The sequence below is a fragment of the Seriola dumerili genome, unplaced genomic scaffold, assembly GCF_002260705.1.
Source record: "Seriola dumerili isolate Sdu_G_001 unplaced genomic scaffold, Sdu_1.0 BDQW01000052.1, whole genome shotgun sequence".
Taxonomy (NCBI): Eukaryota; Metazoa; Chordata; class Actinopteri; order Carangiformes; family Carangidae; genus Seriola; species Seriola dumerili.
Genome location: NW_019174307.1, coordinates 21,727,243 through 21,745,935, shown reverse-complemented (window position 1 = coordinate 21,745,935; position 18,693 = coordinate 21,727,243). Strand labels below are relative to the sequence as shown.

The 18,693-nt window shown below is 37.8% G+C and overlaps 4 protein-coding genes across 4 annotated transcripts; 1 reads left to right on the top strand and 3 right to left on the bottom strand.

Annotated features, from left to right (window-relative positions):
- Positions 1–838: 838 nt before the first annotated feature.
- LOC111218679 (trace amine-associated receptor 13c-like) lies at positions 839–2,316 on the bottom strand. The gene is made up of 2 exons (XM_022741091.1): positions 2,144–2,316; positions 839–1,658 (listed from the first exon to the last, which is right to left on the bottom strand). Exons 1-2 carry the CDS (start codon positions 2,314–2,316, stop codon positions 839–841), a joined length of 993 nt encoding a protein of 330 aa, XP_022596812.1.
- A 2,709-nt stretch (positions 2,317–5,025) lies between these two features.
- On the bottom strand, positions 5,026–6,509 carry LOC111218675 (trace amine-associated receptor 13c-like). Its single transcript, XM_022741087.1, has 2 exons — positions 6,337–6,509; positions 5,026–5,845 (listed from the first exon to the last, which is right to left on the bottom strand). The coding sequence occupies exons 1-2, from the start codon at positions 6,507–6,509 to the stop codon at positions 5,026–5,028; spliced, it is 993 nt and encodes a 330-aa protein (XP_022596808.1).
- A 5,713-nt stretch (positions 6,510–12,222) lies between these two features.
- Positions 12,223–13,379, top strand: LOC111218049 (trace amine-associated receptor 8a-like). Its single transcript, XM_022740141.1, has 2 exons — positions 12,223–12,395; positions 12,557–13,379. The coding sequence occupies exons 1-2, from the start codon at positions 12,223–12,225 to the stop codon at positions 13,377–13,379; spliced, it is 996 nt and encodes a 331-aa protein (XP_022595862.1).
- Positions 13,380–15,341: 1,962 nt separating this feature from the next.
- Positions 15,342–17,074, bottom strand: LOC111218047 (olfactory receptor 4P4-like). The gene is made up of 2 exons (XM_022740140.1): positions 16,661–17,074; positions 15,342–15,362 (listed from the first exon to the last, which is right to left on the bottom strand). The coding sequence occupies exons 1-2, from the start codon at positions 17,072–17,074 to the stop codon at positions 15,342–15,344; spliced, it is 435 nt and encodes a 144-aa protein (XP_022595861.1).
- Between the last annotated feature and the right edge of the window lie 1,619 nt (positions 17,075–18,693).

The window sequence follows — 18,693 nt, the reverse complement described above, 5'->3', positions numbered from 1 at the left end:
ATGGGAGTACAAGGCCTTTGAAAATACTTTTCATCACAGTTACCTGCATATACAATATGTGGGTGTAAAAGGGGTTTATGCACAATCCAGTTTAGGTTATATGTTCCATATATATATATATTATGTACTTTGTTCAGCTGTATGCAACAGCAGGTTATTCTTAACAATGTATGAGTAAAAGAAACTAACATTAACAAACTAACATGTCATTAATAGAATATAATCAATAGATTAAATAACGAATCAAACATTATTTCAAAGTTTTTATTGTGATATAAATATAGAATCTACTTCTTTTTTTTTTACATAACTTGTCTGTGTTTGATGATTTTGAAACAAAAATAATATTAAACACTGTCTTTGCAGGAGATTTTAGCTTTTTTTGCAAAAACATTGTAGATGGTGGTGTTTTAAAGAAAATTAACCACTCAAATAATGAGTTAAAGGTGACATGTTAGAAAACTAAGCAGTAAACTTCGACAACATGAGTTTCTTTCTGTTTTTCAAAGCTCTGTACTAATACACAACCTAATAAACAGAAAACTCTTTAGTCAGTTTTTTTTTTTTTAAGTATATTTTTTGGGCTTTTTTATGCCTTTATTTGATAGTACAGTAGAGAGACAGGAAATCGGGAGGCAGAGGGAGGGGGAATGTCATGCGGCAAAGGGCCGTCCGATGCAGGAGTCGAACCGGGGCCAACTGCAGCGAGGACTGTGGCCTCTACACATGGGGCGCCTGCTTAGACCACTACGACACACGACGCTCCACTCTTAAGTCAGTTACTCATGCAAAGTCCTTTTTCACATTTTATCCTTATCCTTATTTTAAGTGCTCTACTCTAAAGTATGTTGGCATCACAGGAGTAAGGCTGCAGTATTTGAAGTGTAACAATGAGTTTAATAGATCTCTTAAACCATGGGTAGAAAAAAGCATAGATCACTGGATTTAGACAGGAGTTAAAATAAAGCAAAAAGACCACAAAATGTGAAAATGCTACACTCCCTAATGTGTCCTGAACCCCAAGGGAAGGTGAAAAATAAGGACAGAAACATATTAGAAACACAATCACAACAACACCAAGGGTCCTGGCTGCTTTTCTCTCAGACTTATTAGCAGTTACACCAACTGAACCCTGGAGTGTGACAGCTGCAATATGAGACCTCATTGCTCGAGCCTGTGACACCGCCACCACAAATACTTTCATATACAGAATTATGATTACAGTAATGGGGCCAATAAAGGTCAACATGACATCAACAGCTCCTGTTATGAAGTTAATAACAACTACACACTCTCCATAGCAGGAATTATATGTATCTGGATGTTTCAGGAAGACATTTAGTATCAAACCGTTATACATTACAGAACAGGCCCAACACAGACAAACACTGAATTTAACTCTTTTTAGAGTGACCTTGGTGGGGTAACACAAAGGGTCGCAAATGGCCACATATCGGTCAACTGATATGAGCACCATGTTTCCTACTGAAGCAGATGTCAGGATAAACGAGCTATAGTAAAATAGTCCACATATTAAGCTCCCTAAAAACCAGCAGCCCCTTATGAGGAGGATTTGAACCGGCATCAGCAGTAGGCCAACAAGGAAGTCTGAGACAGCCAGAGAGAGGAGGAGGAGGTTGGTGGAGGTGTGAAGCTGCCTGGAGAGAAAGAACATCATCATTGAGCATATTATTCTATCCAGCAGTTGTGAAAGTCCTAAAAATATTATCTGCTACAATATGAATAGTTAAATAAACATTGTTCAGATACAACAGTGAAAAACATGCAATGCATTTTTGAATAGCTAGGATGTGCTCATCAAAGGCCTAGACATGACGACAGATGCACCACATGTACTAGTCTTGAATACTTCTGTGTCTGTAGTGAAGTTGAATTGCAACATTCATATGATTAATACAGTCAGTGATGGTTACAATAGCAATAAGAGTTAGTTGTAGTTGTAGAAGTAGTAGTATGTTTAATCCAAAATGCAATACATGTGACTTTTTTAGAATGTTTTCATCTTAAAATGATATATTTTCATAAAAAGCTGTTATGTAACAATATCTATATTGTTTGTCAGCCTACGCTTGAGACACTTTGATATTAAGAAGAATGTTAGGTTATACTTGTAAATTCATGCCTGAAGTGGGAGATAGAGATGATGACCAGCAGGTTGAGAACCACAGTGAGCAAAGAGATGCAGGACAGCAAGATGTAAAGAAATATGATCTCTGCACGATGCTGCCAATGCTTCCTGCATGAGATGTTCAGGAGCTGTGGAAAGCAGAGTTCACCTCCTTTCAAGGTCTCCATAATCAGAGAGAGAGAAGGAGAGGAGAGACTGTGAAGCTCTGGCAGCTTTCTGTCTAATGTTTTCTGTCATAAAAGCCTAAAATAACCCTTATCTGGCTCCTCCCTCTTTTCCCATTACCAAAACAATTGCATCTGTTGTATGATGTAATGATCGAATACTTTTTCTCTGACTCTAAAGTATGACCTTGTGAACTTCTCAACTATGTTGATTTCATTTTTATAGTTTTAACACACAAAAAAAAAGATTTATTGAAACCTTCGGTTACATTATTACTGTATACAAAGCATTTCAAATTACTATATACTAATATATTATACTTAAATAACTAAAATTACTGAGTTTGACATTAAAGGAGAGAGCCCACCACTGCCTGAGGCTATGGCGGATGGCATAGGGTTATACAGTTAAGCCCCACTTAATTTAGGTAGATCATGGCCAATTTACTAATTTATTTATCAATTTTTAAAAGACTTTGCAACTGAAAAATATTGTTCTGAACACTACACTACTGCAAAAACATAGTCTTGAAAGAAAGAAATCTACTGCTATCTTATTTTTTACATGGTTTTATTGGCTTTAATGGAGTACACCTCTATGAGACGGAATTAATTGTATTTACTTAGCAACTGAAATGTCCAAGTTCCATTAGTTGCCTATCCAGGACTGTGTCCTGCCTATCCTGGTCTGTGACGCTCAGGCGAATGAGCTAAGTCGGAAAAAGCAAGGCATTACCTACACACGGCAATCTGAGCACCCATGGACATGTTGGTCTTAAAATGAGTTGTGGCCAGGTGCATAGCTATGTTGAGCAGTGCAAAATGATTGCACGATTAACCAACAAAAACCTGGTCTGAGGTCAGTGGCGCAGTATTTTATTGTTATTTTAAGGGCACATTATCAAGGTAGTTATATGCCCTTACACAGATGGGTGCACAACACGCGTACACTCTGCCTTTTATGCACAAGTAGTGAGCTGAAAGTGATTCAGATGTTAGGACGAGTCAAATGGAACGTGGTTAGAGCATTCTTTGTGGCATATTGTGTGTTGCATAACATTGCCATATGTCATGGATGATTCTACGACATAAATGAGGTTCTGCAGAGAAGCGTTCTTTCTTACTACCTGGTAAATCCACCACACTGTTTCCCGATCATCACTTAGACTAAATTTGTCCTCCGCAGTTTAATAATGAACCGAAAATGTATTTATACTTCGCATAATATAACATAAAAGATGTCTAATGTGATTTGTACGGTTGCTTCTTTGTAAAGCTGTGCGTAGTGCATTGATGTGTTCACCCCCTCTTTGCGATTCGGGGTGCACAGAGCGTGCTGAATGCATGTGCCTAGACTGGGCTCACTGGCCAGTCACAATATGGAATCAACTTGCCGCTAAAAGAAACTAATTCTGTGAATCACTGCACCGTTAAAATAGCAGTCTGCCTAGGTGCAAGCACACCTGAGTTTCAAAGGAAATGGAACTGTGATTGGTTTGTTGTAAGTTACACCCAAAACACCCCCATGATTAATTAAGAGACTAAGTACAACTCTTTTAAACCATGCACCTGGTGCAGCTTTCATTTTTATCTGCTGTTAAAATATCAAAAGTGGACATGGACACACCCTAAATGCACTTGTGCCATGTGCTTTAGACCAATTGCCTTGAAATGTTTAAAATAGAGTCCAATGTGTATTTGCTCCATGAGAAGGATGGTCCATGAGAGATGAGTGACAGATATAAAAAATGCTTATCAAAAATTATATCAGAAAGACAGCATTATAGGTGGGGAGCAAGTAGTGTTGCAGACATCCTCCTCTGTTGAACCATGTGCCTGGCACAGTACCTATTTTTATCTGCCATTAAAATATCAAAAGTGCACATGGACATACCTTAAATGCACTTACGCCATGTGCTATGGACTGTTAAAATAGAGCCCAGTGTGTATTTGTTCCGTGAGAAGGATGGTCCATGAGAGATGAGTGACGTAAAGAAAGGCCGAAGCATTTGTAATCATTTCAGTGAAACTGGATTCAACATGTCTCAGTGCTACATGTATGGTACATGTGTGTGATCATTCTTGCATAGTTTGTTAGAGTAACCCAATGTACATGTTCATAGTAATGACTGTACAGTATGTGTTAACCTCCATCAGCGTGAAGATCTCAATAATTAAATAGACCAAAATGCTTGCTTTTGTCCTGTGACCATTTTGGAGCCATCACTGACTGTAAAACTCTCCAGCCTGAAATGAAATATCTAGAGGCTGTGGATTCACTGGTGGCCGAAGAGGAAAAGGAACATTTCACTGGCCCTGTTCTCAGATGAAACTAGGATATAGTCTTGCAACAAATGTATCAATATAAATCTGTTATTTTGTACTTCTTCTTTCCCCACTTATTTATTTATTGTTATAACTTAAGTGAGTTATAGTTAGTTCTGGACCCAAAATGCACACACAGAACATGAAGCAGGGAAAAGTTTAAAGAGAGTTTATTGTCACACAAAGGAATCTGAAGGCTTAACTGATGAGAACCTGCTCTTTATTTTGCAGGTAAAAAATCCTAAACACAACCAATTAAAGAGCAAATTCTTTAGATGGTGTTACCAAGTTCTTTTTCCTGTTATCCTTTGCTCCTTAAGCACATAGTTGACTAATGAAGTAGCAACAGGAAAACTTTCCCTTTTTTTAAGTGCTCTACAGACCTCTCTACAGTATGTTAGCATCACAGGAGTCAGGCTGCAATATCTGAAGTGTAACAATGAGTTTAATTGATTTTCTAAACCAGGGATAGAAAAAAGCATAAATCATTGGATTTAGACAGGAATTACCATAAAGTAGCCAGACCCCAAAAATTGAAAATGCCACATCAGTTGACATGTCCTGGCCCGTGAAAGAGGGATAAAAATAAGGACAGAAACATATTAGAAACACAACCACAACAACACCAAGGGTCCTGGCTGCTTTTCTCTCAGACTTATTAGCAGTTACACCAACTGAACCCTGGAGTGTGACAGCTGCAATATGAGACCTCATTGCTCGAGCCTGTGACACCGCCACCACAAATACTTTCATATACAGAATTATGATTACAGTAATGGGGCCAATAAAGGTCAACATGACATCAACAGCTCCTGTTATGAAGTTAATAACAACTACACACTCTCCATAGCAGGAATTATATGTATCTGGATGTTTCAGGAAGACATTTAGTATCAAACCGTTATACATTACAGAACAGGCCCAACACAGACAAACACTGAATTTAACTCTTTTTAGAGTGACCTTGGTGGGGTAACACAAAGGGTCGCAAATGGCCACATATCGGTCAACTGATATGAGCACCATGTTTCCTACTGAGGCAGATGTTAAGATAAAAGAGCTATAGTAAAATAGTCCACATATTAAGCTCCCTAAGAACCAGCAGCCCCTTATGAGGAGGATTTGAACCGGCATCAGCAGTAGGCCAACAAGGAAGTCTGAGACAGCCAGAGAGAGGAGGAGGAGGTTGGTGGAGGTGTGAAGCTGCCTGGAGAGAAAGAACATCATCATTGAGCATATTATTCTATCCAGCAGTTGTGAAAGTCCTAAAAATATTATCTGCTACAATATGAATAGTTAAATATACAATGTCCAGATACAACAATACAGAACATCAATAACATTTTTGAATAGCTAGGATGTGCTCATCAAAGGCCTAGACATGACAACAGATGCAGCACATGTACTAGTTTTGAATACTTCTGTGTCTGTAGTGAAGTTGAATTACAACACTCATATGATTAATACATTCACTGATGGTTATAATAAGAGAGTTAGTAGTTGTAGTAGCAAAAGCAGTATGTTTAATCCAAAATGCAAAACATGTAACCTTTTTAGAATGTTTTCATCTTAAAATGATATATTTTCATAAAAAGCTGTTATGTAACAATATCTATATTGTTTGTCAGCCTACTCTTGAGACACTTTGATATTAAGAATAATAAAAAAAAATGTTAGGTTATGCTTGAAAATTCATGCCTGAAGTGGGAGATAGAGATGATGACCAGCAGGTTGAGAGCCACAGTGAGCAAAGAGATGCAGGACAGCAAGATGTAAAGGAATATAGTCTCAGCACGATGTTGCAACGGCTTCCTGCATGAGGTATTCAGGAGCTGTGGAAAGCAGAGTTCACTTCCTTTCAAGGTCTCCATAATCAGAGAGAGAGAAGGAGAGGAGAGACTGTGAAGCTCTGGCAGCTTTCTGACCAATGTTCTGTATCATAAAGCTGATTTATCTGGCTCCTCCTTCTTTTCCTATAACCCAAACAACTGCATCTGTTCTATGATGTGATTATGAAAACATTTACCATGACTTTAAAGCATGACCTTGTGGACTCCTAAACTATATTGGATTTTTATAGTTTCAACAAAAACCAAAGCAAGATTTAATAAAATATATAAATACATAATCTATCATCACTGTAACACCACAACAGCAATGTTTTGCTATTTGTAGGAGTGCCTGTTACGTGCAAATCCTCCTTGTTTTGTCATTCATGGAGTTATTGAAGTTTTTTGGTGTATATAATGCCTAAGCAGAGCTCATTCCCCAGCCTATTTTTCCACTGTCAATGTTCAGCACAAACAAACTCGGTATTCTGACACTGTAATATTAAAACCAACTTTGAACACTTTCTTCAGGAATGTCATCAGTAGCCTTTTAACACATTGTTGTGTATTGTTGGAAGCCTGTAAAACAAATTTCATCCTCATGGTGGTGCTAGAGGAAAAGATGGGATAACCAAAGCCATTAGACGTATCTGCTGGTGTTATGTAGTTATGTAACATTATGTCTGTTGCATTGTGTCTTTCTGTAGATCCAACTCCCCCCAGCTCACAGCAATAATCTGTGTAATAATTGGCAGGCACCTGACCAGTTAATTTTTAAATCCTACATGTACATAATGTGATACAATACAACTATGATTGAAGTAGTTTGAAGGAGTACTTAACAAAATTGATGTTGAATGAAGAGGTATTTTTCTGTAAAAATATAATATTGGATATTCATGTAAACAGGATTATTATTATAGACCTCAAGCTCTGCAACTACTTTATACACAGTTTTGCAAGCAGTGGCAACCAAAATCTCAACTTTTTGTACCTAAAGAAACAGTCATGTTTAACATGCTTATCCCATTTCTGACGTAATTCAATGAGTGTTTGAACTCAGGATTATAACAATTTTTTATTCATGTAGCACTTTTTTTAACAAAGTTAGATTGCTTTACAGAAAGAAAAAGGGGAATTAACAACAGGAGAAAAACAAACATCATGAAACAGAAGTAAGTTAGATGACAGCAAAGGCCCAGTCACCTTTAGTCACCTGCTGAGATAGTTTTGAAAGTTCTTTCAATTGATTGACTTTCAAACAGTTTTCAGTGCGGAAACACAATTACAGAAACTGAAAAAAAATGTATTGAAAAAAATACAGTGTAACCTGTTAGCTACTATATAGGAGAACAGTTAGATGAAGACATATTGATGTGCCTACTAAAGGCCATGAGAGGGCACCCAAGCGAACTGCAGTAGTAAATGATACAGCACAGTAGTTCTGATTACAAAGGCAAGTTCATACTTTCCAATCTGATGAACAACCCTTATCATTGTGTTTACACATTAAATAAATGATCAGATCTGCTGAAACTTAGTTTCCAAATGGGCCTGGATTTGTTGGACATAATACATCAGTTGATCAAGGATAATCACGTCAAAATAGGTTGTGTTTGCACATGTGCATGTTCCCTTATTTCAAATTCTACTTAAAGCCAGTTATTACATTAAATCAGCCCCTTATAATAGCACAGTCACTCACTGATCAAAGAACAACATATCAAAAGACCTGAAAGGCCTGAATGACTTCATACAAATGCAGGACCAATAGTCAACCAGCAGATGTCACCATGTTACTTGCATGAAATGTCCTGCAGCAACGAACTACTTTCAGCACTGTTGAAAGCTTTTTTTCCCTATATGATTACCCTTTGCCCCGGAATAAGCTGAAAATGCTTTGTGAAATCTATAGCTTCTTCTACTGCAGGGACCCACTATTAAGAAATGTGTTAAATCATAGAGGTAGTTTCTGATTCCTAAAGGATATACACTCACTAAGCACTTTATTACAACCCCTATATTGATACTACATACAGCCGCAAGATGCTGGAAACATTCCATTCCTGGTCCATGTTGACATGATTGCATCACAATATTTCTGTAGATTTGTCAGCTGCACAACTTTTTTTTTTCTACCATAGTTAATTGCTTTGCTTTTAAAACTGTAGGTGAACCAATGCCAACTCCACTGCATATATAAGTCAAACACACAGCGGGCCCAGATATGTACACAAATCAGACACATACATATGCAAAAATTTGAATAAAATAACATCAGATAGCTGCTACTTGTGGATCATCCCACACTGGCCTTTTCCAGGTGGGCAAAGAAGGTTTTCCAAAATGGTCGAAAACCTCATAAATGAGTCATTCCTCAAAAACGTTTTTCCATCTGTATGACTGAGATCATGTCAGCCATCTTTGGAGAAATCAGCGATTTCCATTCATGTAAGATTAGCCGCTTGGTGACATACAGTTGTGTGGCTTTAGGGAGGTGTGCAGTGGATTGTGGGCCACCATTAGTTAGGATGGAAAACTTAGGCTTGACGTTGAAAGTTTTGTGCAAATCAAGAGATAAGATTGCCACCCCGGAGTTCCCCCTGCAGTTGACATAGATAGTATTGAGGAGGCGTCTAATATCAGAGAGGGTCTCCAAGCTGCCGTGCCAGGAGCCCCCCCAGGTTTGTCCCCCAGTTAAAATATTTTTTGTCTTAATTTTAAGAGGATATTATTAATTTGACTGCCATGCCATTGCCATTGCCCATGATGCAGTTGTACTTGAATTTAAGTTTCATTATCTTGTTATAGTCCTTGTGAGATTTCAAGACTTGGTACGCCTCTCAAGAATGGGGAGAGTATTCTCAATTTCTCTTTCTTACTCCTTCTTAGCAGCAGACTCATATGAGATAATGTCTCCACAGATAACAACCTTGTTGTCTTGCAGAGTGTGGAGTCAGACACTTCGCTGTTATCTTTAATTTCTATAATTTTTTTTAATTTAGTTGTAATATTATCAATGTATATTTTGTCAGTAAGCAGGCAAGGGTTGAAATGCCAGGAGTAGGATTGTCTAGTTAGGGAAAGATCATTGTTATGGGGCTATGGTAAGAGATTAATATACTCTGGTATTATGTATTAGTAACATGAGAGATTAAACAGGAATCGACCAAAAAGTAGTCTATTCGACTGAAAGATTTGTGAACACGAGTTCTCAGAGTAATCTGGGAATCAATGTAGAGACAAATTCAGTCAGTCTACTGTCCTCCTCTAGCCCTACGATATTTGTATCATGTCTCCGGGAACGGGCTTCCAGGTCGAGCCCGAAGCAGACTGTTGTGTTTCGTCAGCTCCTAGTATTTAGCTTGAAGTTCCTGCATGTGTGTTGCAAAGTCGCGAGCAGCTAACTGTTGGTTAGCCATGCGGACCTGTAGATCAGTCTGTGACGCTGCTAGCAACTTAAAGTTGGTTTCAAAAGCATCGAAACATTCATTAATGCCACGCTGAATTCACTGAGTCATCTCCTTGCATAGTTGCATAGTTCTTTGCACATTGCATAGGTTTTATCTGGAAGCTTGCCTGATTCGGTGGAGGGGTTGCTGGCTGAGCTATTGTTGGTATTAGCGTCAGCTCCAGTGATTTGATCGTCAGAGGTTTTGGATTTCATTTCTAATCATTTCTAATCACCTGGTCTCTGAGGTTTCCCTCCTGACCACCACATGCCTCAGTTCAGCAGCCTCTGTTATCCCGTTAACACACTCCGATAGTGATTCTTCCACACTGACAAATGAATTATGAAACAAGAAACAGGCCTAATATTGGACCAGTTTTGGAGGTGATACATCTGTCATCTCCAAAACTGGTCCATGGGGTAAGGTCCAATAAAATGCTACATTTCAGTTCTATGTAACGCTGGTTATACATAATGTGACAGTACGTGCATCCCAAAAGTCTGCAAAGAAACTGCCTTACAGTTACTGTAATTTTAGGAACAGCAACAACAAGCCCAGAGGTGATGTAAGCTAACTGTAATGAGAGTCATTAGGTCCTCTGCTGTGACCTCCCTGGTGTGTCACCTCTACAATGGTGAACAGGCCTTGGGGAACAGGACTGGCTACAGCAATGTTTTATACAGCTAATTACTGGCTTTTACATGGCTACTGTGTGTTGGCCTCATGGGATGTTCCACTAAGCAAACAACTGAAACTTCAGTAAAAAATATCCCATCAGTTGTAGAGAACTATTGACCCCACACACTACTGAAAAGTCAGATACACAATATGGTCATTACAGTCTAAATTGTCAACATTTCATCATCTTCAATATCACTTGAGACTAATTAAACAAACTGCACACCAAGTCAGGGCATCAACTCAAACAAACAAGTAAAACAACGGGGTCACTGACAAATTTCAGAAAGGCCCAGTTGCATAACAGAAAAGGCTGCGAGTCATTCTTTCTCCAATGAGTCCTCCACACAATTATCAACAAAATACATATGATAACAGAAAAATTATGTTTGATTTCTGATTTGCCACCACTGTGGTTGTGATTTGGTTAGTCATAGTTAGGATTGAAAGAGAACTGATGTCACTGAGCAATCATTTAGCATGCATGGTACAATCACGTCACAGTTTACAGGTCTGTCATCACTCAAGACAACTAATACCCTTTTTACACAAAAATGTGTGCGCATAAGCAGGTTTTTAAAACATGGGAAAAAGTTTTTGGCCACATCATCCAGTCCTGATCTTCCCATGATAAGTCAGGGAGTCACCATAAACAGTAGGACCCATCCTGTGGGACCATGAATGTCCATTCCATATTTAATGAAAACATCATGCCAGTAGTGCTGGGATAGATGGATGGGCAGATCAACAGACTTTTTGTAGATTGCCATTATTCAGGTTATTTGACATGGGGTAAAAACGTAAAAACATGTTTTAGCCACTTGTCAAAGCCAAATGCCCACTGAAGAAAACCAATATCAGTTTCAGTGTACGCTTTATTTTGTATATTTTCACTGCTTTATCTTGCTGTCAAAGCCTCAGATGATTGGGCCAAAGGTACCACAGATCAAGAAACCAGTCATCATAAGCTGTATGCAGTCAGAGTAGCAGCGATGTTTCGAATTTTGAGAGGCATGTCAGTGTATCGGCCGTAATTATGTAATTGCAGAGCTGTGGGTGTATAATTGCAAAGCCCACCTCAAGAAGCATATAACAGGTCTATAAGACTAATTGGGTTATTCAGACCTACTGTAATGGCAGGTAAGGCGATGTGGGGAATGTGAAAACATTCATCAGGAGAACAAAACCAAAAGCTAAGGCAGAAAGACAGAGTTCAAAAACAGTCTATGGGTGAACAGAACTGGCAGGCAGAACAAGAACAAGGCTGCAATTCCATGCCAACTATTCAGTCAGTCGTTCATTCAGTGCAAATTTGTGGTTTGGAAGTTCCTAAAAATATGCTGTTGAGTTTATGGAAGTTCTCTGCACATTATTTGAGTATTAAAACAGGCTAGGTCAGGGTGAATTAGTGTTAGGAAGAGGAATCCCATGTGGAACACAATGATGAAAACTCAAAAGGAGACTGACAAAAAATAAAGGTTGGATGAGTAATGTCATTGTCTGCTACATCAGAAAAACAATTCAGCAGAGGAGATGTGAGAGGGAACACATAAATCAGCTGTGTTTCAGAGAACTTTAGACAGACAGCTGACAGAGCTCAACAGCTTCTCTTCTTCTCTGTACTGATGGAGGCCTTAGAAGAAGTTGAACTCTGCTTTCCACAGCTCCACAACGCCTCCTGCAAGAAGACAAAGCGTCCTCACTTTGAGGCCATTATGACTTACATTATACTGTCCTCCATCTCTCTGCTCACCGCAACTCTTAACCTGCTGGTCATCATCTCCATCTCACACTTCAAGTAAGGGACACGTAGTGCATTGAATTGAAAGAGATTTTTAAACATGTCAGAGTTTGACGGAAATTAATTTTATTGTATTTTAGTCATTGCTTGTGTCCTATAAATATAATCATTCACATACAATGATTTTTCTGATGTGTGTGTTTTGTCTCCCTTTCCAGGCAGCTCCACACCCCCACCAACTTCCTCCTTCTCTCTCTGGCTGTCTCAGATTTCTTCGTGGGCCTCCTAATGTTTTTTCAAATTGTGCTCATAGATGGCTGCTGGTTCCTCGGTGATATCATGTGTGTTGTGTATCTGTGTGTAGCATATATTATCACCGCTGCCTCAGTAGGAACCATGGTATTAATATCTGTTGACCGTTATGTGGCTATTTGTGATCCTCTGCATTACTCCACCAAAGTCACTCAAGAAAGAGTTCAAGTCTGTGTTTGTCTGTGTTGGATAGGTTCTTTAGTCTTTCAAAGTCTGATGGTGAAGGAAAATCTGGAAAGCCCAGGCAGGTATATTTCTTGCTCTGGTGAGTGTGTAGTTGTTGGTAACTATATTGCTGTATTCGCTGACCTGGGTTTGTCCTTTCTTGCTCCTGTCATCACCATCATAGCTCTTTATACGAGAGTATTTGCGACGGCTGTGTCTCAGGCTCATGCCATGCGCTCTCACAAAGTAGCTGTCACACTTCAGGGTTCAGTGACTGTAACTGTTCAGAAATCTGAGCTGAAAGCAGCAAGAACTCTTGGTATTGTAGTAGTTACGTTTATGATATGTCTCTGCCCATATTACTTTTATGTCATTGTCCTTACAGCCAAGGACATCTTGCTCAGTGCTAAATCTGCTGCCTTTGTGATATGTCTGTTCTATTTTAATTCCTTTCTAAACCCTCTGATCTATGCGTTTTTCTACCCCTGGTTCAGAAAATGTCTTAGGCTCATTGTTACATTTCAGATACTGCAGTCTCACTCTTGTGAGGCTAACATACTGTAGAGAGATAGAGGGTATGCTGACTAAAAATGAATACTATGAAATAAACATTATAACTAGCCAAGTTGCAGAGTGTTAAAAAATATGTTTGTTCAAAGTGAAAACATGCCTCTCTTTTAATTCAATGCCTGATATGTCACAGAAACCCATGGAAATAGTGACCATTGTGAGCTGTCTGTGTTCAGTTTTACATTTCAAATATATATATCTGTATATTTTACAGAAATGGAATCTACTTTAACATTGCAAGTATTTACATCTGCAATATTTTTACTCATGCCACACCCTCAGCATTTATTTAGAAAAGCAAAGACATATTGGCACACTCCTTGGGTTAAGAGTTACAGCAGTTACAAAGACATATCTTAAAAGCTTTCAAGCTTTAGTTGGTCTAATATGTTCCCATTTTGTTCAAGAATTGAAATAAATAGACTTATTTTTAAAATAACACAAGAATCAAGTAGTAACTACAGTACTACTTATACAAGTATGTGGAGGGGCACATACAGCAGGAGATGTTTAGGCCTGAAATCTTTGAATGAGTCTGGGGTCATGTGTTGATGAATAAATATTGCAATATATATATGATATTAATATACTATTATCGTTATTATTATAATTATTATTGGTAGTAGTAGTAGTTGTAGTAGTACTATTTCAAATAGTTAACTGTCAAATAATACCTTGTCTACTCTCACTTGCCACTTGTTATTACACCTATACAATTTATTGTAATCCAATACAACGTATCTGCTACATATTCCACATTTAGGAAAATTCTAATGTTCAGTTTTTGTTGGCACCGTTAATTCATCAATATGTTTATTAAGATAATAATAATATTCTGTTTCATTCCCTTATAAAAACAGGTCATAACTTACTACATGACTACCTCCATCTCGATTTTTAAATCTAGGTTAGACACATTTTTATTCACTGGCCTTTTAGCTCGCTAACCTTTTAGTCCATTGCCATGTTCATAATTGTATATTTGCCACTTGTTATTTTCTTGTTTTTGTTAGTATGTTTACATGTTCTTTATACAATATATTTACATGCTTTCCTTGTATTTTACTTATTCTATACATTTGTTAACTTTCTTTTATTTTAATTGTCCTTTGTACAGCATTTTGGTCAGCTCAAGCTGTGTTTAAACGTGCTCTACAATGAAGTTGACTACATGTCCTTTAAGTATTTTTCCAATGCTGCATATTTGTGTGATGTCATCCAAGTACATAACAGGTCAAAAACAATGCCCCATCTTCTTTGTAAAGGCCAAGTAGTGTTATTTTCAAATATCAGGGTATGTTCCCATATGGAAACACCATGCAGTAGAGGGTATATTAAAACCTCTTTGACAGTCTCAATTAAAACTGAACATTAATATCTTTGTAAAGGTAGAGCATACAGCTGATCCGTTCTATTGGTTTATGGCATTAGATTTTACAGGTGTACTTAGTAAAGTGTCACTTTCAAAGAGCAGTGGCAGGACTTTGTTGTCTAATGCCCACGATTCCCTGAACACAGGCCAGTAATGCAGAGGTGCTCAATTTGAGCCACACTCTAATTTGTTTCCTTACTGGTTTAACCAGTTTCTGTATGCAGGCATTAGCGTAACAGACGTGGTCTGAAGGGCCAATGTAGAATCCATCCGTTGGGCTTTTTGTTGTCACTGATGGCCTTGAGCAGTTCAGTCAAAGCCTCCTGAGCGTTAGCACTTGGGGTAATATACACTGTGATAATTATAATCAATGTGAATCCTCTCAGCAGATAGTATGGTCAACACTGTAGAAACTTGAGCTCTGCTAGTGCTGTGCAGTGCTTAGAGAAAACTGCACCATACTTTGTTGATATAGATACACAAAGTTCGAATTACACACACTTTGATCGAATGAATTCCTCCCCAAGCATATCCTTGTGTGATAAGTCTTGCTATCTTAGTAGTGATGGCCTTTTTACAAGCTCCTAGCAAGACACCTGCTGAACCTGAGTGTGCCGAATCAGATGAGGTTGTACGCTTGATTTACTCCACTCGTCTGTGATGTCCCTGCTGCCTCCCTTGGGTGGCAAACTAGCAGGTGACTCCACAGATTTCTACTACACTGTAGAGCCCAAAATACTTGTACACACTTCTCAGATCCTAGTGTTATAACCAGAATAAAAACACACCTTGGGCCTTATAGTGTAATCTTTGGAATTTTTGTGATTGTTTCAGTGTCTTCCCTCTCATGTCAAATAAACTAGCTAAACATACTGTAACCTAGTAATTATCCTTTGTCCTGCATGTGTTGATTATTGATGATTGATGATTCGGTGTCATTCATTTAAATTTTCATTATTTGTTATTACATTGAAAACATGTTAGTGAATCTTGTATGAAAGTTTTGATGAAGCCCAATATGGGAAAATTTCAAATTTCATTGGTCAAATGATATTGGTGAAGAGGCCAAATTTTACTACAGACCACAATTTGCTGTTCCCTACTACAGATCCTTTTACACTCTGTGGGTATACACTGTGCTGCATCGATCCTCCATCAATATAATTCTATTGAAAATTTTAACAATTGCATGTGGAACATTGCAATCACAAAACATTTCTTGCTCTTAGTGACATTGATAAATGTCTTATAAGTCAGCAACCCAAGAAGATTGAAGTTTTGTATTTAAAGCAATTACAATTTTATTGACAATTTAACTGATGTTCACAATCTTGAGTGTAATGTATTTAAAGTGTAGAATTGAAATACTCTCGATGAAAATGTAGAGTTGAGATGTTTTTAATATCAACAAATTTTTACAAGCATGTCTAATTTTTGACAGTTTAAGACCATACATGACTGGATTTTGAAGAGGCTGAATGATCACTACATACATAGACAAGACAACACAGAGAGGATATGGAACTGACTTAAATCTCTGAGAGATCAAACTATAAAAACAGGCAAAGACAAAGCTAATGATAGAAACTAAGTGTGGAGTGCAGGTATCCAAGGCCTTCATTTTGGTCTCTTTGGAACCTTTTAAACACACACGCAAAATTTTTATATAACTGTATGTAATGTAACTGACAGGACCAGCAACAGTGATAATAAGGCCAAAAACCAGATCATGGACGACTGACACTGTTCTGTCTGGTGAACAAGAAAGTTCAACTACAAGGTGATGTGCACAAAACACTTTGTTGATAACAGTCCGACAACGCTTCATACGAATAGTGAAAGACAATAAAACTCCAACCTCTACAAACGAAACTATCCAGATAACAAGTATGACAGTTTGTACTTTCCTTTTAGTCATTATGGCATTGTAATGTAAAGGCTTACAAATGCACACATATCTATCATATGCCATCATTGTCAATGTTCCAAATTCAACACCTACATATGAATGAATGTTAAATATTTGAAGGAAGCAGTAAAAGGCAGAAATTTCATGAGCCTCTGACAAAATTTGTACCATCAAACAGGGCAGCATAGATGTGCTGCCATATATTTCATTAATGAATAAACTACACAGGAATAGATACATGGGCTCATGCAAATTTCTGTCCAAATAAATAATGATAATAACAACAGTGTTGGCTAAAATAACTGATACGTAAAATAGCAGTGCCAGAGTGAAATACAGGTATTTTAAATGTCCCATGTTCCCATACATAGCCAACACAAATGACACAATCTCTGTTGAATTCTCCATTGGCCTAGTAAAGCACAAGAATACATTTGCTGATTTTCCTTTTAAATACATGTGGTAGCAAATGTTGAAAACTCAAAGACTGTTAAAATCCAAGTGTTTCAACATTTAATAAAGAAAATTAATAAAATATATTTCTTACTTTAAGAATATCTGAAACCCTGAACAAATAAGCAGCTATAAGATTTAATTAATTCATGGTCATAGAATATAATTTAGGAAAGTATGGTTCTACTTTACTTGTTTATGTACTAACAAACTAGATCATTTTAGAAGACAGCATCACAACATTTAAAGAGAAGCTGTTATTAGGAGAACTATTAAAAAATACGTAAGATAAAGACCCATTTCCAAAGAACTATTAAATTTTGTGAACCATGTAATTGCAGTTTTGGACATACCATGTTGCCATATCAGTGATATCAAAACTTCACCAATCAGTCAAACAGAGGGATGGTCAACAGAAAACTGAAGACCGCTGTAACCTCCCTTCCCTACTGAGACGAACAGAAGCAGTTGCTAAACCTTTATACTGCTGCCCTGGCAGCAGAAACGTGATGCCAACTGAGACTTAACTATTTTTTTTCTTGTAGTATGCTTCACATGTAGAAAGTCCCAAGTCAAGTTCAAGTTCTAAAAGCTGAGTTCTGATTCCTAAATAATTAAGATTTGTCTGTGCTCTTCACCACATTAAATGGAAAAAATAACCAAATATAAATAGCCTTGTTAAAAAGTCTGATTCTAGGTCTGAGGCTTTGTTCTGACTACCACAAAGTGAACCTCACTAAACCTTATTTGTATCCATTATCTAGAATGGAAGATTGTAAGGTCAGGTAGGTTCAGCAAAATTTGTGAGTATATTTTATCTTTTCAAAGTTTACTGGAAGGTCCCCCTCACCAAAAGGGCTAGAGAAATTTTGGCCTTCATCACTCCCATGTATTTCTACATTGATTGTGTTGATGCTGGTATTAGTGGTTGCCATGTGGCTGTCTGTGATCCCCTGCATTACTCCACCAAAGTCACTCAAAGAAGAGTTCAAGTCTGTGTTTGCCTGTGTTGGACAGGTTATGTGGTCTTTGTAAGTCTGGTGCTGAAGGTAAACCTTGAACAACCAGAAAGTTATATTTCTTTGCTCTGTTGAGTGTATGGTTGTCAGCAATTACATTGCTGGGCTTGCTGATCGGGTTTTGTGCTTTTTTGTTCTGTCACTGTCATCATAGCTCTGTATCTGAGAGTATTTGTGGTGGCAGTGTCACTTGTTTGTATATGAGCCAGGATTTGTTCAAGGTTTCTAAGTGTTAAAAATAAGGTATTCCTTGCAACTGTCTCCAAGTGCTGGTTCATGGGGAAATATTGGATCTCTCTTATTATGAAGAGCATGGTCTAGACCTGCTCTATATGAAAAGTGCCCTGAGGTAACTTCTGTTATGATTCGGTGCTATATAAATAAAATTAAATTGAAATGGTCTTCCCCAAACTGTTGCAAACACACTATTGACTAAAACACTTCTCTAGCATAAATACCTTCCTTGTAATAACCAAGTATCCTATTCCAAACCATGAACCACAATACTTTGGATTTTGATATCCCAAGGAATCCTCCTCCAACAACTTAAGACTA